This window comes from Delphinus delphis, chromosome 12, assembly GCF_949987515.2.
Source record: "Delphinus delphis chromosome 12, mDelDel1.2, whole genome shotgun sequence".
Lineage (NCBI taxonomy): Eukaryota > Metazoa > Chordata > Mammalia > Artiodactyla > Delphinidae > Delphinus > Delphinus delphis.
The window spans coordinates 36,577,781-36,601,220 of record NC_082694.2 but is presented as its reverse complement, the minus strand read 5'-3'; the positions used below and the strand labels follow the sequence as shown (position 1 = coordinate 36,601,220).

The 23,440-nt window shown below is 34.9% G+C and overlaps 1 protein-coding gene across 6 annotated transcripts in view; it reads right to left on the bottom strand.

The window, feature by feature from the left end:
- VPS54 (VPS54 subunit of GARP complex) overlaps nt 1-23,440 on the bottom strand; it is a 95,048-nt gene that overhangs the window by 13,966 nt on the left and 57,642 nt on the right. For 5 of the 6 annotated variants that reach the window (XM_060026497.1, XM_060026496.1, XM_060026499.1 and 2 more), the window contains exons 11-20: nt 22,053-22,149; nt 15,408-15,748; nt 9,528-9,657; nt 8,743-8,924; nt 8,033-8,145; nt 5,244-5,307; nt 2,662-2,767; nt 1,674-1,761; nt 969-1,090; nt 777-857 (exon numbers count right to left, since the gene is read on the bottom strand). In XM_060026497.1, coding sequence (XP_059882480.1) covers nt 777-857; nt 969-1,090; nt 1,674-1,761; nt 2,662-2,767; nt 5,244-5,307; nt 8,033-8,145; nt 8,743-8,924; nt 9,528-9,657; nt 15,408-15,748; nt 22,053-22,149 — 1,324 coding nt within the window. Of the gene's footprint in view, nt 1-776; nt 858-968; nt 1,091-1,673; nt 1,762-2,302; nt 2,404-2,661; nt 2,768-5,243; nt 5,308-8,032; nt 8,146-8,742; nt 8,925-9,527; nt 9,658-15,407; nt 15,749-22,052; nt 22,150-23,440 lie in introns of those variants that run through there. The other variant, XR_009521442.1, reaches the window with a different exon arrangement.

Sequence of the window (23,440 nt, the reverse complement as noted above, 5' to 3'; positions counted from 1 at the left end):
GGGTGTGAATGGGCACCACTTTATCTTGCCTTTTTATAATTTTTATGTGCCTGCTGCTCTTGCCATCTCAGAATCTGAAGGATCCAAGTAGAAGGAAAAGCATATCAAAGGGTCTTGCTTTATAAGATTACTCTAAAAATACTCTGGGGCAAAAGTATAAACTAAATAAACCTTCAAACTTTCAAGGTATGAGATTTCTGCTTTCTCTCTAAGACATGTACTGAATAATTTAGGGAAAGGAAAGAGTGAGGGATAGGGCAAAAGTGACTAGGGCTGATTAAGTGACATTTTTCTGAAGATACCCTCCCAGTGCAATTAAGAATTTTTTGGAAAACAGTTCTCCTTTTAATGACCTATGTGGAATGGGAAGCAAATAAGAAACAAGTACTGAAATTGAATATCTATGACGGAAATAAGAGAGCACCTCAGGCTCTGCCTTCTTGGCCTGGAAAATAAAATAACACTTTACTACAAATAATTTAATGTTTATTTTCTCAATTCTGTCTCTGGAAGGCTTTCAGGCTAAAATACGCTTTGAAGATACATAATTTTCAATGCAGCTAATATAAAATTACTTCTATATAGGGTTTCTATCATCCTTGAAATCATCTTCCCCCACCCCTACCCCCAAGTTCCTTAGGAAATGAATATCACCTATTTGGGTGATCTGAACATTTGAGTTTTTCCCTAAACCCGGAACAATTTTGATTTGTTAGACAACTGTGAAAAGTCACAACGCTTTCAAGCAAAGCCTAATAATTTCCGTAAATTATTACCTTAGATAACAGCTTGTCAAATAAGCTATCCATTATCGCTACAAGCTTAGCTGATATTTCAGCTATGTGGTCATGGTAGTCCTGTAATGAGAAATAACGTTATATTTTAAAGTCCCTGGGACACATCTAAAATACTTAACAATTATGGAGTTAAATTTGTGAAACTCCAGTAGAAAATACATGGAAAGGTACCTTAGTGATATGATCAAAATGCCTAAGCATACTATACTGCTTAGGCTGCAGTCGAGCTTCAAAATGAGCCCTGATCACAGGAATGTAGTGCACGATTAACTGCAAACAGCGTGAAGAAAGAGCTGAAGATCCGGGAGGTAGACATATCGTGGAGAAAAAAAAAGGTATTAGCTGATATTTAAGGTATTTAATTACCTATCAAATTATGTAAAAGGTATCAATTAATTTTATACAGACCCCAGTTTAATTACATAAATGAAGAACACAGTAACAGAAAGCAACATATTTCATATTTTTTGTTTAAGAAAATCAGTTGGTACTGAATGATGTAATGAATTATGCTGCTTTTCCAATGGACTCAAGTTGTGCGTAGTACTGGCATGAGGAAGCTAATGGGACAACTGATTCTCTTCTGACATTCAGATACCTTTCACCCCATATATACATACGTACTTCATACATATTACATTTTAACATTTTTTTTGCAGTAGTGCAACTTTCTAGTAACTTATATTTATTGGAGTGAAAATTCCTCATAACATTTCTCCAGAAGTTACTTTTCAGTTATGGCAATACATAAGAAAGTGACATTGCTACTTTTAGAGGCTTTAGTTAGAGGCATAAAAACATCAGGTATAATGAAACATAAGTATAGTGACATCACTGTAATGCCTCAGCATGTGAATTAAATGCAAAAATCCATACCCAAATTTTTTGTAGTTATTGTTTTTAGTCCAACAACTTGCAGTGCACCAGCTCCAAGAACTAACTGGCAACTTCTTGAATTGAAGTACTAACAAAGGAAGAAAAAAAAAACCCAACAATTTACTAAAAACTATTCTTTATATGCTGGCAATGTGTTAATTCTAAAAATACATTCCTCTTTCCTCTCATTGAAGGACCAAATGAGTTTTTCTACTAGGAGCAATTAGGATCTGTTTATGTAATGACAAAAAAAAAAAAAAAAAAAAAAGGCAAAGGGTGTTCCCAAATGATAATATTTACAGTCTGGTAGGGAAAAAGTTGAAAAATTCTAAAAATCAGTTGTTCAGAAATTAATCTTTAATTGGCATTCACAAAACTAGTTGTTTTGGTCATTCTAATTGGATAGTCCTACTTTCGAAAGGGTAACAAAATCTTTCTGGACTAAAATATGACAACTTAATTTTGGGACAGAATTAATTGATAGATTAGGTATTTGAAAAAAATAAAGCCTTTTCTCTAGGCTAGCAGTTTAAAATATCTGTTAATATGAAATGGCTGAATAACAGTATCACCACAGTTTCATTTTACATCAATGGTTCTGAAATAATGATTTAAGAAAAATCTCTAACCTTAGTGAGATGAATTTTGTAAAGTTCAGTGAATTCCTTCCATGCACATTTGAAACCAGTCCAGGTTTTTTGACCTAAGTGGCCTCAGTCATGTTCAGCACCTAACGAACAAATCATCTCCTGTCTCCGATATCATTAACAACTCTATGGGTGTAATGAGGAATCACTAAATGTGGAGTGAGAAGGAAGCAGGTGGCCTCCTTCAAATAACATGTTGTGTTCAACCACAATCAAATGTCACAAAATTAATGTCTTAAAGATAGCTTAACCTCGAAATGTCTTAGAGTTGGAAGATTACTCACGCCCTAATGAATTACTTCTTCCAACTATTTTTTCCATAGGAGTGAAATCATACACACCTTCAATAAATCTGATAGACGAGTGAGCATGTCAGTAGTAACAGATGGGATATTATCCACACACTGGCAATATTCAAGGATAATTCTTATCAACAGCAATACGGTTCTACAAAAAAAGAAAGATGACCCAGTAGACACTCAAAACAAGAAAAATCAAACTGATTTGGCATATAAAAATCAATATTGATCTTGGTAACTGTTAAATTATGTATTTTACCTATAAGTGCAACAGAGTAGGGACTTAGGGTAAGGCAACAGAAAATCCTAGAGTGTAAAATTAAGGAGGCACTCAATTTCAGGGTTGTGCAATTGCAAGGTAATCACTTGCATGACACTGAGAAAGGGTACCTCCTTAAATTTTGTGTTGTGAGCACATCACTCTCTGTGTGACAGTCATACTAAGATAAGTCTCTTCCATAAGGCAGGTATCCCATTCCTTGGCCAATTTAGAAACACTGAAAAAAGCTTAACCAGTGTTTCTGATTATGTAGTAGGTCCTCATAAATGTTGAATTAATGAAGGGAACCTAGTCTAGATTTTCTTAGTGAGATGAAAGATAAACTGTGGCTTCTAAGAACAATATACCTTCTAAGAAGTTTATTGGTAAATCTCAAAAGCTTCTCCAAAGATGAGAAAGTTATCAGCTCATTATCAGGACATGTCATAAGCTGAAAAGAGGCACTACTGGGAGGTTAAATAAGGTTGAAACTAAGGGAGAAAGAGCCATTCATTACAGCACATCTAAATTCAATGAGATCCTCAGAAATGAGTGATCCATGTAAACTAATGTTTTATGAAAGTCTGAACAGAGCAGTGATTCAAGAAGAAGAGTATCTAGCCTTTATAACAGCTTAATTGTCAGACCATATATTACTCTCCATGCATAGTTCTAGAGTCTGCTTTACTGGGCAGGAGTCCATTGCTTATCTTTTGTAATTTTCTCTCTGAAGATATAATACTCCATCTTTAGCCAGGAAGTTCCGTTTTTTGGCAGAAGCCTCTTTGCCTAAAGAGCAAGAAAGCCAGATAGCTAGAGGGGACCATTTCCATCAAGCAAGGGAAGAGTAATAAGACACAGTCCTTCCTCAGTATCCACAGGGGATTGGTTCCAGGACATCACGTGGATACCAAAAACCATGCATGCTCAAGTCCTTTATATAAAATGGCGTAGTAAAGTCTTCCCTCTATATCCACGGGTTCTGCACCCTGGTTGGTTGGATGTGGAACCCATGGATATAGAGGGTCAACTGCAACGGGTAATTAAGGAAAGAAATCATGATTAGATTGAAGGACTAAGATTATAGGGAGGTTGAAAAAAGCTCTGTCCCACCAGAAATGGAAAAGAACTCCAGAGAAGAAAGGAATGGAAGCTTTACCTTACAATGGGTGCACTTCAGAGTTTTGGATAATATACAGGTTGAGAAAAAGCATAAATTCTATACACACTATTTGAGTGCTTATTAGGTGCTAAGAAAAATTAAAGTGGTAAGATATGATCCCCATCTTTGAGGAATTCAGAGACTAACCAGAAAGTGCCATGAGAGAGGCACAGAGAGTTACAAAGAGAGGATCATTCATTCTTCCTGGAAGGGATGGCTGTTTCAGAAAAGACTTACTTAGTGACAAGAAACAAAGAAGTGAAAAAGAATTCTGGTATAGATATTGGGAGCTAGATTTTTATTCTAATTCTGGCTCCATTTGGGTAATTTTATATTAACTACTTAAACTTCTAAGCTCCAATTCTCTTAACTGTAGAAAGGGAACAATAATGCCTGAAATGTCTATTGTACAACATGGTTGTAGAGATCAAATGAGATCATATATATGAAAATATTTAAACTATGAAGTGTTATTAAAATTAAAGTATGTGAAGATATTATCTTAACTACCTATTTAATAAAAGGCATATAGTACTAGACAAACAACACTGGAATTTATATTTTTCTTAGTTAACTTGAATTTGAAATACTGTTTTTGGTAAAAGACCTAATGACAAATGATGATAATGGAAATAACTACCAACAACTATCAACTTCTTGTTAGGTACTAGAACTGTGCTAGATTCTTTACATGAATTACCTGTTTAATTTCACAATAATTCTAAGTACAGTACTATTGTCCACATTTTGTTTTATAAATAAGGAAACTGAGGCGCACAGAGTAACTTGCCTAAGGCCACAAAGTAACAGAGCTGCTGGGACTCAAACCTAAGCAGTCTGACTCACAACTTCAACTACTATGCTGTATACTACACACTAAAAAAGTTGCAGGAAAAAATGAAAGAGCTTGAGACACTTATAACATCATGGAGCCACTATAGCACCCTTGGATTATGTACCTCTAGGTTCTTGTTACATGAGAAAAATCAACCAACCCCTTTTTTTGTTAAGCCAGTGTAGTCCTAATGGATACAGAATACTACAAAATATAGAAAAATAAAAAGGAATCCATAAAATTTCTTTAAAATTCTTTGTAAGATTTACAATTGTTAATCCAAAATTTCCAATTCACATCAAGGGGTAGCTAAAAGACCTATGTTTTAAATACTTGATTCAACTAATGAAGAAAAACGTGTCACTCACCCAACAACAGCATACTGTTGTCCCTCGACAATGAGAACTTCAGCTGGTTTCCTTTCTTCTGTAGCTAGAGAGTAAAGCGAATAAAGAGACATGGGTAAAAGATGAAACAAAATATTGGATAAAAAATTTAAACTGGAAAAAACTGAAAAAGTTCCTATTCAGGGCCTGAAACTATCTCATTTCTGCAAATAAATCTACTTCTTGGGAAACAATTCAGCACAAAGTAAATAAAGTATACTGCATTTGGAATCAGAGAAATCTGGATTTGAATTCCAGTACTGCCAATTACTGGATGCAAGACTAGGCCAATTACTTCTTTTGAATCTCAATATCTGTATCCATTAGACATGGACAACAATATCTACCTTTCAGTGTTGTTACTGAAAGAGATAATGCTTATTAACTGGCTATCCTCTAGGTCTGGCACATGGCAGATGATCGATAAGAAGTAAAGGAAAAAGAATGTTATTAGTTGGGAAAGGCAGAACTAGCATTTCAACTGGTTATCTTTTCTTTATTATAACCCTTAGAGTACAATTTAATTCCTAAATTCAATGGAGAGATTATGTATTACTTTTCAAGATTTTAATCCAAAAGTTACTTTATTTTCAGCATGTGGTATTTCTTATCATTAAAAAACAAAATTCAGCATATTGAGGTGAAAAGAACAGTGGACTGGATTACTGCCCTGAATCAGCCAAATTAAACAGATTACCATGCGCAAGTAAGTCATCATGCTTCCCTAAGCTTCAAATCCTTTTGTTCTAAGACATTAAATATCTACTTCCTCATCTCTTTCAAGGAAAGAAATTCAGTGTGATATAATTTCTAATCACAATTCACTCTGTATGTCAGATTGAGTTTTTTGAGGACAGGGGTTGTGTCTTAACCAATTCTCAATACTGCAGAGAAATGGCTTAGCACAGTAGTTAAGAGGAAGGGCCCTAAAGTCAGTCTGCCTGCAGTTGGATCCCAGCTCTACCACTTCCTAGCCAGGTAACCTTAGGCATGTTGCTTAACCTCTTTGTGCCTCAGTTTCCATATTTTTTAAATGGGAATACTAACAGTGTCTAGCTCATGGATCTGTAAATGAGATAACAATGTAAAGTGCTTAGAAAAAACTGTCTAGTATCAGGTAAGCACCAAATTAATATTAACTGCTATCCATGAAACTTCATCTCCCCAATGCGTAGCTAAGTAGCTAGTAACTCAATAAATAGATGATGGATGCATGAATAATAACCAAGGATCCTTAACTCTGCATGAACTAGTAAAATGTTAATGGATTTCTAATAGCATATCCTTTCTTCTTTCTCAGAGGAAAACAAAAGACAAAAGCAGGGTATATGGACTACCCTGATGGTACATTGGTTAAGAATCCACCTGCCATTGCAGGGGACACTGGTTGGAGCACTAGTCCAGGAAGATCCCACATGCCGCGGAGCAACTAAGCCTGTGCACCACAGCTACTGAGCCTGCTCTCTAGAGCCCGCGAGCCACAACTACTGAAGCCCACGTGCCTAGAGCTAGTGCTCTGCAACAAGAGAAGCTACCACAATGAGATGCCTGCACACCACAATGAAGAGTAGCCCCCACTTGCTGCAACTAGAGAAAGCCTGTGCTCAGCAACGAAGACCCAACACAGCCATAAATAAATAAATAAATAAATAAAAATTTATTAAAAACAACAACAAAAAACACTTTAAAAATTATTCAAAACTTCATAATTTCAAATCTGGCATTACAGGATGAGTTGTACATAAGTTTATATTATTATTATTATTTTATTTATTTATTTTTGGCAGTACGCGGGCCTCTCACTGTTGTGGCCTCTCCTGTTGCGGAGCACAGGCTCTGAACACGCAGGCTCAGCGGCCATGGCTCACGGGCCCAGCCGCTCCACAGCATGTGGGATCTTCCCGGACCGGGGCACGAACACATGTCCTCTGCATTGGCAGGCGGACTCTCAACCACTGCGCCACCAGGGAAGCCCAAGTTTATATTATTAACCCATGACAACTCCACTTTAACTGATATACAAAAATATCTCTAGCCACTGCATGTCTTTCATAAGAGACCCAATTGACATTTGATACAAATGAAAATCTTCTTGAAACTCTAATTTTTTAACTTCTGTGTTTTTCTGGATTGTCCTACCTCTCTGCCCTTCCTTTGTAGTCTCCTTCATAGTTTTCTTATTCTACAGTTCTTTATATTTTGGTTTTCTCTATCATATCACTACTACATTACTTGTGATTGATAATAAATACATTTTTCATCAGACTTAGACCTTTTAAAGTAAAATTATACCTCTTACCTATGTCTCAACATTTGACACATAGTAGAAGCATACTAGTGTCCAATAAAAGAATACATGTCTCTAAACAATACAGTACAGTGGTTAAGAACATAACTATGAAATTATATAAAGTTGGTTTCAAATCCCAGATCTTTATTTGTACCCAATTCCTTAACCCCTGGAAGCCTCATGCCTCCTCACTATTAAACAAGGTAACAATAGTATCTTTATTATAGGTTGTTGTCAGGGTAAACTGGAGTAATGCATGTAAAGCACTTGGTCCAGTGTCTGGATATGGTTAATACTCAATAAATATCGGAAATTATTATTAAAAATTACCACATACTTTTCCAATCAACTACTTACTAAGCTGGGAGTGTTAGTTCTAAGCTTCCCAAGAGGCACTATCAATTAAAGAAATATTAAGCACTCCTAAAAAATGAACAAACAATATAAAATTGAAAGAGAGTGTGTGAAAGAGTACACATACCCCCTGATTTTTTTTCAGGTAAAGCAATCTTTCCATCTGCTATAGAATCAACAAGATCCTGAAATTCTGCGGGAACATCAGCTTGCTTCCAGCGTTCATTGTCTAAGAGGAGGCTATTCAAAAGTAAAAAGAAAGGAAGATAAACTTTAATAATATTTCAACACCATCTCCTTGGGTGAAAAGAAAAGGAAGAGCTGAGTGAGTACATAAGACTTTTGTTATATATTTAAGACTACATGTATCTTAGTTAAATTCAAGTAGAGCCCATGCAATACAAGGCACTGAGTTTTTAAATAATAATGGCCATTACCTGTTAGTACGTAAGACTTTAAAAAGTGCTGAACACCTTAATAAACTGAAATCATTCATAAACAGTATGAATAGTTTCAGAAAATGTTTCTCTTTTTATGTCTCTTAGCCTAGTCAGGAAGAGTGGTAAAACATAATTAACTTCACTTTGAGTGGGAAAGGAAAAGTCAGTCTATTAGGATCTTCCTGGTAAGTACTTTAATGGAACTAAACATTCTAACTACACTTTCAAAAGCTAAGAAATGTGATTTTAATTCCACAATCTGTCTTTAATTAAAAAGAAAAAAATCTGTCAGGGGTTTTAACTGGCCAATTAATGAAGTTTCCTCTTTTAAATATAATTGTGTTTTGTAAAGAAAAGGGGAAAAAAATGAAGAACAGAATGGACATGGTAATAATACCTGAGCTTGGTTTTTCTCTCTTCATGAAACCTGTTTACAAATTTATTAGCTTGGCTCTGAAGTGCTCCAAGTAATGACATGCTTTTTCTTCCACAGATCTGTTCAGTTTCTAAAATGAATGTTTCCATTAATCTGGAAAGTGTTATGAATTCTGTGGAATTTAGCTTCTCAAGAAAACCATCCTAAATTTTAAAGATAACACAAAAATCATGAGAGTTAGTATAACACCAAATATGGATGAGCTATAAAACCAACTTAAACAAATATTAATTGTTTTTATAATAGTTGTATTAATTCCTAAAAATTATTTTAGAACAATTTTAAATGAAATTTCCCAATACTTTAGTCCCAGAAATCAAGCATAAAAAGTTTAAGATGTCTAAATTTTATTCTGATCCCTTTGTAATACAGTAGCTCAGATAAATTCAGATCATACTATACAATTTTCATACTATTGGAGTACAACTAATTTTCTTAATAAATTATTTGGCTAGGTATACACATATATGTGTATAAAAACATATTAATTTCAAATTAATTATTAAGGTATTATATTTCAAAATAAGTCTTTTAATCATTTATTTGAAAAGCATGCTTAATTTTTTCTATTTCTTTTATTTGGATTATTTTGCATTTCAACATCTCCTTAATAGACCACACCAGTACCTTATTAAGTGTTCAAAATATGCATTATGTGGAATAGGGACACAAGCAAGGATATATTTCAGATCTTCAAAATAATGTTACTATGTATAAAATATCTAAATTTTATTAAAACAACTAACCTTTGCTCTTGACATGAGAAATTTGACAGCTCGATCATGGCATATATCTGAGGCACTATATAATAACTCCTGGACATTATTTGCCAGCTTTCCCAGCTCTAAGTCAGTTAATTTCATGTCTTCATTGACCCTGAAAATGACAGAAAGAGATTAAGTCAAGGAAAGTTGTGAACACACTGTTCACCATAGATGACATACCAATAAAAAACAAAAAGCTGTAAAATTTACATTTGAGGGAAAATTCTGTGATGTATCATATACTTTTATTTTTGTGGTAGAGTATCACATAAACAAGCTCAGATAACACAAATATATTTTACCCTAATATTATATAAGAATAATTTTCTCTCTCTGCTGTAGTATTTTTAATACTTAGTTCAGACTCTGACTGGAAATTCTGCAAAAACTACAGCAAAAGAAATTCTCATTAGGTACAAGGGCGTAGCTGTGGCAGGTTGTGCACAGGTGCTTAGGATGACATGGTGGAAGCAAGAGGAAAGGAATGGAAAGAAGGAACAAACAGGCCCTCTTTTTACTTATAATTATGAATGACTATTAATAGATCAACTAAACTAATATTTCCTGAGTATTTACTGTGCTTAACTACTATGCACTGGAGGGAATACTGTTCTCAAGAAACTTACAATTAAATAGGAGTATTTATAATATGTAATGCATCTATTCCAGTTTTGAGGAAGAAATGTAAGACTTCCTGTTTTTTATACATTTTTCCCCAGGGCATGTATAAAGACCACTGATTCTGTGCCAACAAGTCAGTTTAGTGTTATCATGAACCAAGTGAAGTACCTTAGTATAATTTTTCTCTGTTTCAGTTGAATTAAAATAACTTTCAAAGATATTTCAAAGAGGATCTGATGTATATTAATTTGAGGCAAACCACCACTCTCACTGGGTTAAGGTATTAAAGAAAGTTATTACCTGCTATCCTTTAAAGTTATATCATTAAATTTACTTACCAGTGCTTTAAAATAATGGATGGATAAATATTTTTAAAACACTCTCAGATACAGTACCTTGCTTGGTTCTCACACTCTGAAGAAGATAGATAAATTTCTACTTTACAGATGAGGATACTGAATCTTGAAAGTTTAAGTGATCTACTCAAGGTCACAAGGTTAAGAGGGTGGGACTAGAACCCAGAATTAGTCTAATTCTATTTCTAATCTGATAAGCTTCTTCTACTGCAACATTTCCTTCTATATAAACAGTCCAAGTGCTATTTCAATTCCAGCTCCCATAAAACTGTTTGCTTAAATTTCAAAGTTAAAATTTTATTTCAATTGTAAATTCGATTTTCTGAAGGATTTCTAAAATTTGCCCCTAAGTAAGGGAATGATTAAGAATTTGGAACTCTTACCAATACGCCACCAATTCACAAAGATATAAACAGGAAATAGCAAAAAAAAAAAAAACCAACTTAAGTCTTTAAGAAAGTAGGGTGACAATCCAAAAACCTGGGATGTTTGGTTTTCTAAAAAAATCATTTATTTGTTTGTAATTTTGCTTTTTAAAAAGATTTTTAAAAATTTAAGTCTAATGGATCTCTTTCACGTTACTAGGGAAAAGCAAAAAACAAAACCTCACAAACATGATCCAGTAATTCTACTTCTGGCTATGTACACACACGAACTGAAAGCAGGATCTCAAAGAGATATATTTGCACACCCATGTTCACAGTAGCACTATTCATAACAGCCAAGAGATGGAAGCAATCCAAGAGTCCACTGACAGATAGATAAAATGTGGTATATACATACAATGGAATATTACTAAGCCTATAAAAAGAAGGAAATTCTGACACATACTACAACATAGATGAACCTTAAACACAATATGCTAAACAAAAGGACAAATACTGTATGATTCCACTTATATGAAGTACCTAGAGTAGTTGAACTCATGGAGACAGAAAGTAGAAGAGTGGTTGCCAGGGGATTGGTAGGGAAGGAAATGGGGAGTTGTTGCTTAATGTGCATAGGATTTCACATTTGCAAGAAGAAAAAGATCTGGAGATTGGTTGTACAACAGTGTGAATATATTTACCACTACTGGACTGTGCACTTAGAAATAGCTAAGAAGGTAAACTTTTTATGTTTTTATTTTAACCACAATTTAATTTAAAATAAAAAATTTTAAAAACCTACAAAACTTTCTAATCCTTTCCATTATTTTTCCTTTCCCATTTCCTGCATGGGAAATTATTTACTCTTTTGTGCCCATGTCTGCATTGGAATAAACTTACAAAGTTGTAGATTATTTTGATAATGTAAGAAAATATGGAAAATCTACCACTAACATAGATAAAAAATCAGACATCATTTCTGCATGTACTGCATCTATGACACAATTACATACTGCAAAAACACTTGATACAAGAAAGAACTAGTTAGGGTCACGTGTATAAATATACTCAATCAATCCATTGCCCCTTGGGGGTGGGTAGTTCCCAGACATTTATGTGCCTATGAAACACAGAAGAAACCACCTACAGAACCTCTGGTATCATGCTATGGGAGCATGCCATTGTGGAAAGCCAGAGAAGCTCCAGACTGTATAGTAAGCCACAGTGGAGGTGGGAGGGGAGGGATAAAAACTATGAGGCTGCATTTGATTTAAAGGAATCTCAAATAGTACAGCAGATTTCTAGCTATCTTTTAATATCGTTTCTCACTTCTGCCATAATAGTTTTAGCTATCAAATAGCCAACAAGCTATAGACTATTTCTCAAGCCTCTCTTACAGCTAGATATAGACATGTGATAATATTCTAGCCACTAGGATGTGGGACTGCAAATTCTGAACTGTGCTCTTAAAAAGAAAGAAAGGATAAAACATGAACAAATTTATGTGAAAGCAACAGGGAACTAACAAATCTAAAATGTATATGGATTTGCAACATAAATAGGGCATACTGGAAGAAGAATAAAAGGTAGGAGAAATGACCAGATATTAAGACTAATTAAAAAGCGGTCATAGGGTTTCCGTGGTGGCGCAGTGGTTGAGAGTCCGCCTGCCGATGCAGGGGACGCGGGTTCGTGCCCCGGTCAGGGAGGATCCCACATGCCACGGAGCAGCTGGGCCCGTAAGCCATGGCCGCTGAGCCTGCGCGTTCGGAGCCTGTGCTCCGCAACGGGAGAGGCCGCAACAGTGAGAGGCCCGCATACCGCCAAAAAAAAAAAAAAAAAGCGATCATAACTAATACAATTTTACTTAATGGTACCGGTGCAAAGCAGACAAGTGAACAAAACAGAATCTAGAAACAGACTCATACATATATGAATATTTAATTTAAGACAAGAGTGGCACTATAGAGCAACGGGTAAGACAGTCTTTTCAATAAATGGTGTGAAGTTAAAAAGATATCCACATGAGGAAAAAGACAACAACCTCACACTATACACAAAAATCAATTCCAGATGGATTGTGGATCTAAATGTGAAAGGGACAGCAACAAAGCTTCCAGAAAAAAACATAAGAGAATATCATCAAAGTCTTAGGTTAGGGAAAGATTTCTTAAATAGGACACACAAAAAAAGCACAAACCATAAAAGGAAAGATTGAATCATAAGATATTAAAATTAAGAACTTTTATTCACCAAAGACCCCAATAAGAGAGTGAAAAGTCAACCCACAGAGTGGGAGAAGATATCTGCAGTATGGACAACTGACAAAGGGCTGTGTTGGGACTACATAAAGAACTCCCATAAATCAATAAGAAATAAAAGGCAAACCAATAGAGAAGTGGGCAAAGGATTTGAATAGGGCCTTCACAGAAGAGGATATCCAAACAGCCAATAAATATATGAAAAGTGCCCTCTTACCAATCATCAGGGAAATAAAAATTTAAACTACTATACCTGTGACATATCCACCAAAATGTCTAAAATGTAAAAGACTGACAATACCAAGAGTGAATGAAGATGTGGAGTGATAGGAATGCTTCCACACAGCTGATAGGATTGTAAAGGAGTACAATCCTTTGGGAAATTGTTTGGCAGTAGTTAAATTGGCTATTCACAATACTTATTCATTCCTAGGTATATATTCAACAGAAATACTTACGTCATGTACACTGAAGACATCTACAAGAATGTTCACAACAATCAAACTGAAAATAATCCAAATTTCATCAACAACAGAATGATAAATACATTGTGGTGTAGTCAGAAGTGGAATATTTATGCACAAATAAACTACTGCTGCATGCAACTACTTAGAAAAATATCACAAATATAACGTGGAATGAAAGAAATTAAAGACTAAAGAACATGATTCCATTTATGGTTCCATTTATATAAAGTTTAAAACCTGCAAAAACCAATAGTTTTAATGTTTTTTTTGGGGAAAAAGTGAAAGCATAGTGGCAGGGGGGGCTTCTAGAGAGCTGGTAATGTTCTATCTCTTAACCTTGGTGATTACACCAGGGTGTTCATTTTGTTACAATAAATTGAACTGAACACTTACAACTGGTCCATTTCCCTATATGTGCATCACATTCCAATTAAAAGGTTAAAACAAAACAAAAAAGTAAGGAGAGTACCAGCCTTTGTCCTCTCCTTCCTGCTGCTACAGATTGAAATGAGATGATAAAACCTCCTAAGACACAGAGGGAAGCTACACAATGAGATGGTAGAGCTACCTTCTCAGCTCTGGACCTCCTACCTCTGAATTGTTACAGGAGAGAAACAAAATTCTATATTGTTTAAGCTACAGATGTTTTTACATCTCTTTTAACAGCAGTTTTAGACTGAACCCTAACTAATAAATGTGAAAATATAAGCCAGAACAGAGAAGAAAAAATTTTATTAATATGTAGTTCAGGGTTTGATTGATTGATTTATGGTGGGGAGGGGGAGGTATTATAGCTGACTTTACACTATAACTGCAACCTTTATAAGCTCCTGGGCTATAAGCCAACTTACATCAAAATGAACAAAAGTACTGAATTCTTATTATTCTTAGTAATAACAAAATACAAACAATGTTCTTGGACCAGAGAGATTTTAATGGCTATTTTATTTTTGCTCTTCCTATTCAGAACATTATTGGGACAACTGGTGAACTTTGAATGGGGTCTGTGCATTAGATGGTAATAATGCAGCAATGTTTTCTTGATTTTAATTGGTATACTGTAGTTATTTAAGAGAGTGTTATTGTATTTAGGAAATATACACTGAAGTATTTGGAACATCAAGTCTGCAACCTACTGTCATACGATTGAGAAAAAATTTTAACATGAGAGACAAAGAAAGGAGAGACGAAAAGAGAGTGAGAAAGAGAGAGGAAGGGAGAAAGAGGGCAATGTGGTAAACCATTAACTGGGGAAGCAAGGTGAAGGATATATGAGAGTTTTTTGTACAATGCTGACAACTTTTCTGTAAATTTGAAATTATTTCAAAATAAGTTTAAAAAAGATAGTGTGACCCACTTGGAAATTCATGTCTGAAAAACTGAAAATTGTAACTCAAACAGATTTTCACTATATACAAAATACAAAGGTGACATAGTAAAAGAAAGAAACATAACCAAGGAAATACTGACCTGAGTTCCAGGACAGGTTCTGCCACTAATGACTCTAAATAAGTCATCTAAACTCTCCAAATTGAGGGCATTTAATTAAATGGTTCCTTCCCAGCCTTAAAATTCTACAATTCTCAATTACTTCCAATGCTCACCTCCTTACCTTGCATACATTTTCAAAAAGATACATGTTTCAGAAAATTAATTTATTTTTGTTAAATTAAATTCCAAAAGACCAAAGTGTACACGGTTTCTCAATAAACTGAATAACCAATCTTATTGGAACCATTAATAAGATGACTCAGAATCTTGTTAACTTGACAGCAGTCACCATACTCACATAATATCCACAGCTCCTGGAGTAACAGAGGATGATGTCTGCTCTTTGCTGGATGAAGAATCAGTAGTACATTCTGGTTCGGATACCGAATCACTGCTGCAGGGCTCACTATTTGGAGATGCATTTCTTTGAGAGGTAGCGTCAATTGCTATAGGTGTTAATTCACTCTCACTGAATGCATCGCTTATAAACATGCCTTCATGGATTAAATAAGCCACCTCTGTGTCCAGTGAATTGTCTTTTGCAGCATTCTTCTGCTGCGAAATCTCCTCCAATTCTCTAGTCCTTTGGTTTTTGTCAAGAACTGAGAGAACAACACTGTGAATGATATTTAACGTTGCCTACAAGAAAACAGGGTACATTTTTAAAGGATTTAAAATATTTTGTACCTAAAGGTTCCAAAAGTGAACTCTGTGTATGTACTTTTGAACATCTTACAAATGAGTCAAGGTCATGCATATCAGAATTTCTTTTATTACACAGTAAAGGTGAATTGTGAAAAAGAATTGCTCAACAGAGATGTTTCCCTAAAGCTTAGACATAGGGCTCCATTTACAAATTAATTTTGTAAATGGAAATCTCCCTAAAATATACTGCATATTTCTCTAACTTCTTAAATAGGTTACACTAAACATAACTTGCCTGTCAGAGGATCATATTCGTTGATTGATGTGCTTTCTTTTCTATTTTTTTTAAAGGGGGGTGTTTGGAACAGAGCAACCAGTATCCAATCATCTATGCAACAAATATTCACTGGGTTTCTTTTTTAATTAATTAATTGATTTGGCTGCATTGGGTCTTCACTGCTGTGCACGGGCTTTCTCTAGTTGCGGCGAGCGGGGGCTACTCTTTGTTGTGGTGCACGGGCTTCTCGTTGCAGTGGCTTCTCTTGTTGAGGAGCACGGGCTCTAGGCGCATGGGCTTCAGTAGCTGTGGCTCGCGGGCTCTAGAGCACAGGCTCAGTAGTTGTGGAGCACGGGGTTAGTTGCACCGCAATGTGTGGGATCTTCCCGGACCAGGGATCAAACCCATGTCCCCTACGTTGGCAGGCGGATTCTTAACCACTGCACCACCAGGGAAGTCCTGCTGTGCTTTCTTAAAAGGAAAAAACAATCCGTATTCCTTACCGTACCTACCCTTAAATCCATCTCTCTCTCCTCATCTTACACCTTTTTCTCACTCATTCACTGCTCTCCAGACATTCTGGTTCTCTTCCTATTCTTCTAAATTCCACTGTTCCCATCTCAGTGCCTTTGTTGTTTCCTCTGCCTGGAATGTTCTTCACCTTGATGTTTGCATACATGTTTCCTTCTCATCACTCAGGTTCCTGCACGACTGTCACTTCCTCAAGAAGCCTCCGGGACGTCCCTGGTGGTCCAGTGGTTAAGACTCCGTGCTCCCGATGCAGGGGGCAAGGGTTCGATCCCTGGTAGGGGAACTAAGATCCCTCATGCCGCACGGCAAAAAAATAAAATAAATAAATAAATAAATAAAACTGAATCAAAAACAACAAAAAAAGCCTCCTATGACTCCTTCCAGCAACCCTATCTCATTAACCAGTTTTTTTAAAATAACAGTTACCACTATCTTTTTATTTTTTTAATTCTAGGTCTCTTTCCACTACAATGTTAGCTCCATGAGATATTATATCCTACTGCCTAGAATAGTAAGTACTGGGCACATAGGAGGTACTTAACAAATACTGAAAGCTAGATGAATTAAGAGTAAATTTATGTAAGTCAATGTCTTCATGGACTACTAAGAAACAGGGGCTGCATTCCTACTTTAACGTTCATGGTTGCGTTCTTGTAATTTGTTGCTCCTTTCTTAAAACTCTTGATTTCTTTTTTAGGATCTACATGGTTCTAGGCAAGCAGACTCCAACTTTAAGTCTCCAAAGATAGGATAAGGGTCTAAGCTAGTCCAATCAACTAATGGAACCACCTGAGCTTAAAGCTAAGAAGATACACAGAAGACAGACTGAGAGAAACACAGAGAAACAAAACCAAGGCTTGATAACATCATCAACCTCTCTATCAAGCACCTAAAGGCTGACCTACCTATGGTTATTTTTCAGTTATATGAACTAATAAACCCCCTTAATCGTTTAAAACACTCTGTGTTTCCTGTTATTTGGAACTAAACGCACTCTAAGTGATACAATATTCCATACAGTATATGAGAGATTCTGAGCCTTCGAGTGTCTGTGGACACTGCATATTTTCTTTCTCCATTAATCACTTCTCTATTGTCACAAGCTTGCTCCTTGCTACACTCCTCCATTGCTGCTTTTAATCCTCACTACTGTCTCGTCTTAATCTTGATGTGCTTTCTCCCCCATCTTCATTTTGCCTTTCTTCTTCCTTATCTCTTCTCTCTTGATGATTTTCTTTCTTAAAAAATTTTTTTATAAAAAATGGTCACGGTCTTTGGACATAGTCTTTTTCTCCCCAACAACTATTCTATACCTCCCCCATAGGAATACAGCTATGCAAAACTGAGTCCACCTTCTGGCTTCAGGTGTTAGTCCTACGTATCCCACACAGTATACTCCCAACCTCCTTGCCACAGGATTAGTTCAGAAGTGAGAAGAAAATCCAGACCCAAAGCAAGCAGTGCACAGCATTGTCCTGACCACAGTAACCTAAATCAGCCCAGTGGATTAAAACCAAGGACTTTGATGATTGAAGAAGAAAAAATCTTGTTTTAGGAAGTAGAGTATACAAATGTGGAAGACCTAAAACTGTTATACATAGACATTTTGCTATAATTAGGTTGGTTACTTTGAAGGTGAAGCCAACAAAGAGGAGGTAGAAGTGAATTAAAACAGAGAAACTAAGGGAGAAAACCATGACCACATCATAACTGAAGCCTATCCTCGTTTTGGACTATTTTAAGTTCCCCAAGCCAATGCATTTCTTTTATTGTTTAAATTAGTTTCATTTGAATACTTTGTCCCTTTTAACTGATAACATCTTAGCTAATACAATAAACTTTCCATATACAGTGTATCAGGTGTTCTCTTAAGGGTTCTTCTTCACTGTTTTCACCATACCTACAGTTTTAAAGGTTTGCTGATTATTTTTTTCCAGAAGATTTTACAATACATAGTAGATTCAACAGTAGGTACGCGATTTATTCTCTGAACTTTCATATTGCAGCAGTTTACAGTCAAGTTCATGTTCAAAGACCAGAACCGCTAAAATAAATTTTTCCAGTCTTGAGAATAATGAATGAAATAATCTGGTAACCATATTCATAAGTCTTTAAAATGATAGTCCAGAATTATTTGTCCACATAACAAATTGAAAACTTAAAAGTTAAAAATTTCTTAAAAAAGAATGTAAGCTTGCATTTAAGGATTATTTTCTTTTTTAGCTATACAAATCATCTTACACTATGGGATATAAACAATAAACAAGAATTCTAATAAAAATACAAAATACAATTAATGCCCAGAAATAAACCCATGCACTCATGGTCAATTAATCTACAACAAAGGGCAAAATACAGCAAGAATATACAATGGAGTAAAGACAGTCTCTTCAACAAGTGGTGCTGGGAAAACTAGATAGCTACATGTAAAAGAATGAAACGAGAACACTCTCTAACACCATATAAAAAAAAAACCTAAAAATGGATTAAAGAACTAAATGTAGGACCAGATACTGTAAAACTCCTAGAAGAAAACATAGGCAGAACAGTCTTTGACATGTTGTAAATCACAGCAATATTTTTGGGGACCTGTCTCCTAGAGTAATGGAAATAAAAACAAAAATAAACAAATGGGACCTAATTAAACTTAAAAGTTTTTGCACAGCAAAGGAAACCATAAACAAAGTGAAATGACAACCTATGGACTGGGAGAAAATATTTGCAAATGATGCAACTGACAAGGGATTAATTTCCATAATATACAAACAGCTCACACAGGTCAATATCCAAAAAAAAAAAAAAAAACCCAAACAACCCAATTAAAAAATGGGCAGAAGATCTAAATAGACATTTTCTCCAAAGAAGACATACAGATGGCCAACAGGCACCAGAAAAGATGTTCAATATCACTAATTATTAGAGAAATACAAACCAAAACCCCAATGAGGTATCACTTTACACCAGTCAGGGTGGCCATCATCAAAAAGTCTACAAATAGTAAATGCTGGAGAGAGTGTGGAGCAAAAGGTACCCTCCTACACTGTCGGTGGGAATGTAAATTGGTGCAGCCACTATGGAGAACAGTATGGAAGTTCCTTAAAAAACTAAAAATAGAGTTACCATATAATCCAGCAGTCTCACTCCTGGGCATATATCCAGAGAAAACTCTAATTCAAAGAGATACATGCAACCCAATGTTCATAGCAGTACTATTTACAATAGCCAAGACATGGAAGCAACCTAAACGTCCATCGACAGATGAATGGATAAAGAAGATGTGGTACATATATACAATGGAATATTATTCAGCCGTAGGAAAGAATGAAATAATGTCATTTGCAGCAACATGGACGGACCTAAAGATTATCATACTAAGTGAAGTAAGCCAGAAAGAGAAAGACAAATACCACATACCACATGATATCACTTATATGTAGAATCTAAAAAAACTGATACAAATGAACTTATTTACAAAACAGAAACAGACTCACAGACATAGAAAACAAACTTATGGTTACCAAAGGGGAAAGAGCTGAGGGGGTGGTGGTGGTGCGGCAGGCGGGGGGATAAATTAGGATTTGGGGGTTAGCAAATACAAACTACTATATATAAAATAGATAAACAGCGGTCCTACTGTATAGTACAGGGAACTATATTCAATATCCTGTAATAAACTATAATGGAAAAGAATATGAAAAAGAATATATATATGTATAACTGAATCACTTTGCTGTATACCAGAAACTAACACAACATTGTAAATCAACCATAGTTCAATTAAAAAAAAGTAATACCTCTTTTTGTAGAAAACTTAGGAAAAACAGAAAAGAATGAATCACAAATTTAAATTATACATAATACTACCACCTAAAGATAACCACTAAAAAGACAAGCTGTCTCTTTGGTCTATGGAGATGAAGAGGTAAAAAAATCTTTCTAACACAGCTAAGAGCAGACTATATATTTAAGTAGGTCTCTGTCTTGCTTTTTAACTTAATGTTATAATGCATGCATTTTCTTCAATCATTAAAAATCCTTGCCTGCATGATATTCCATGATAGTGAATATACCAGGCATAACTTATTTTACCATTCCTCTATTGTTAGACATCATGGTTCTTTCCAATTTGTAGTTATTTAAAAATTCTTCATTAAAAATGAACAGCTGTAAATAACATTATTTTTCAGCAAAATCATGCCCTCAAGAAACCACAAACTTTTTCAAAGAAAAAAGTACTATATTTAAAGATTAAACATCATTTTCAAAGATGTTTTACAACAGTATTAGTTTAAGTGGCCTAAATGTGAAAATAAGAAGCTACAATTAGGACAGATCACTGTTCCCATATTGTACATACATCAAATAATAATGTGGCTTAGTTTAACTGATATAGAACCTAAAAGATAGCTACTTAAAAATAACTGGCAAAAAGTTGGCCAGTTCTAACTATGCAATGTAGGAGTTCTATATAACCAGACCTGTGTGTGATAAGGTCATGGTAGGAATATAAGAAAAAGTGAAAACAAGCCCTCATTACTGTGCAATCCACAGATAAAGGTTTGCTATCTATCACTATCAATGGATAGGATCAACATTTTGGTAGGAGTCTGAATTAAGTATAGTGAATCACATTTTATAAAACTTTTCCCACTCTGACTGGAAAGCTTATGTATGTGACTTAGAGCATGTCAATGTCAATAAGGAAGTCATATCGCAGATAAGTACCAAAGTCCCTCAGATCATTTTTAACATGAAACTCAGGAGATGTCAGGGATGTTAACTAGGACATAAATACAATACTGACACCTGATAATTCAAAGAATATCACATTTCACAAACAGTCTGTTATACTCAGTAATTCCTAATGACTGTCTTATTAAAACACAGTTATGACATGTTGGTAATCCCAACCAACATGTATTAGAGTCTGTGACATTTTTTCTTCTGAAAAATGCTGTGTGGCATGTGTTCTTTTCCTTATAATGATTGGATTCAAATTAAGTTGTTTGATCAAAGGGACAAAGTAATTAAATGCAATGCATGATACATGAATGGATTCCAGATTGAAAAATGAAAAAAAACCCTGCAATAAAGAACATCAGTAGAGCATTTTAAATATGAACCATATGTTTAAAAATACCATTATATCAACATTAAATTCCTAGAAAAATTAAGTGGTTTGGGATAGATTTTTGAGTGTTTCACAATATTGTAATTCTAGGTAATCTACAGAGATTCAAGCATCACAAAAGGAAATATTACTGTATAATATTTAATGCCAAGTTAGCATCATATTTCTTTTAAAATAAAACATATCATCCAAAATTATAAAAAGGTACCAAAATACTCTGAAGAACTTCAAATCTAATTTAAAACCCTTTAGAAAAATTACAGAAACAAAGAAATTTTGTTTTATTCTAATTTTCATATCTAGAAAGATGACTTAACTTTAGGGATATTCTGGACAAACTGATAAACACATAAGCTTACCTTAACTCTCTGTAGGAAAATTGTAAACTTAGAGAAAATATCCTTTAGCAGATCAAACCACTGAAGAAAATTCAACATTCTCATCTGATCTGCAAGCCTAGAAAAGAAAATTCAAACAAAAATAATGACTGTCTTCAGGCCAACATGGTGTTATCTACAAATTGGAGGAAACTACACTAAATACTAGCAACAAAAGAATAATAAAACGCAATTTAATCTAGATACCTAGCTAAAATTGTAAAACTGAGATGAAGATGTCAATTACTAAGCAACTTCTCCTTGTTTAAACATCTCTAAGACTAGTCAAGTACACTGACTTATGAATCTTATCATGTAGTAATTCCATGTGAACATGCTTCGTGACCATTCGATGAAAAAGCATAGAGAAATAAACTAATTTTGGTTAAATATGGAAAAGATATATTCTGGAATAAAAATAGAAACATAACATCTCCCTTAATAAACGAGCCTCTTCAATAAGTGGTGCTGGGAAAACTGGACAGCTACATGTAAAAGAATGAAATTAGAACACTCCATAATACCATACACAAAAATAAACTCAAAATGGATTAAAGACCTAAATGTAAGGCCAGACACTATCAAACTCTTAGAGGAAAACTTAGGAAGAACACTCTATGACATAAATAACAGCAAGATCCTTTATGACCCACCTCCTACAGAAATGGAAATAAAAATAAACAAATGGGACCTAATGAAACTTAAAAGCTTTTGCACAGCAAAGGAAACCATAAACAAGACGAAAAGACAGCCCTCAGAATGGGAGAAAATATTTGCAAATGAAGCAACTGACGAAGTATTAATCTCCGAAATTTACAAGCAGCTCATGCAGCTCAATATCAAAAAGCAAACAACCCAATACAAAAATGGGCAGAAGACCTAAACAGACATTTCTCCAAAGAAGATATACAGATTGCCAACAAACACATGAAAGAATGCTCAACATCATTAATCATTAGAGAAATGCAGATCAAAACTATAATGCGATATCATTTCACACCGGTCAGAATGGCCATCATCAAAAAATCTACAAACAATAAATGCTGGAGAGGGTGTGGAGAAAAGGGAACCCTCATACACTGTTGGTGGGAATGTAAATTGATACAGCCACTATGGAGATTCCTTAAAATCAGCCAGTATGGAGGTTCCTTAAAAAACTACACATAGAACTACCATACGACCCAGCAATCCCACTATTGGACATATACCCTGAGAAAACCATAATTCAAAAACAGTCATGTACCACAATGTTCATTGCAGCTCTATTTACAATAGTCAGGACACGGAAGCAACCTAAGTGTCCATCGACAGATGAACAGATAAAGAAGATGTGGCACATGTATACAATGGAATATTACTCAGCCATAAAA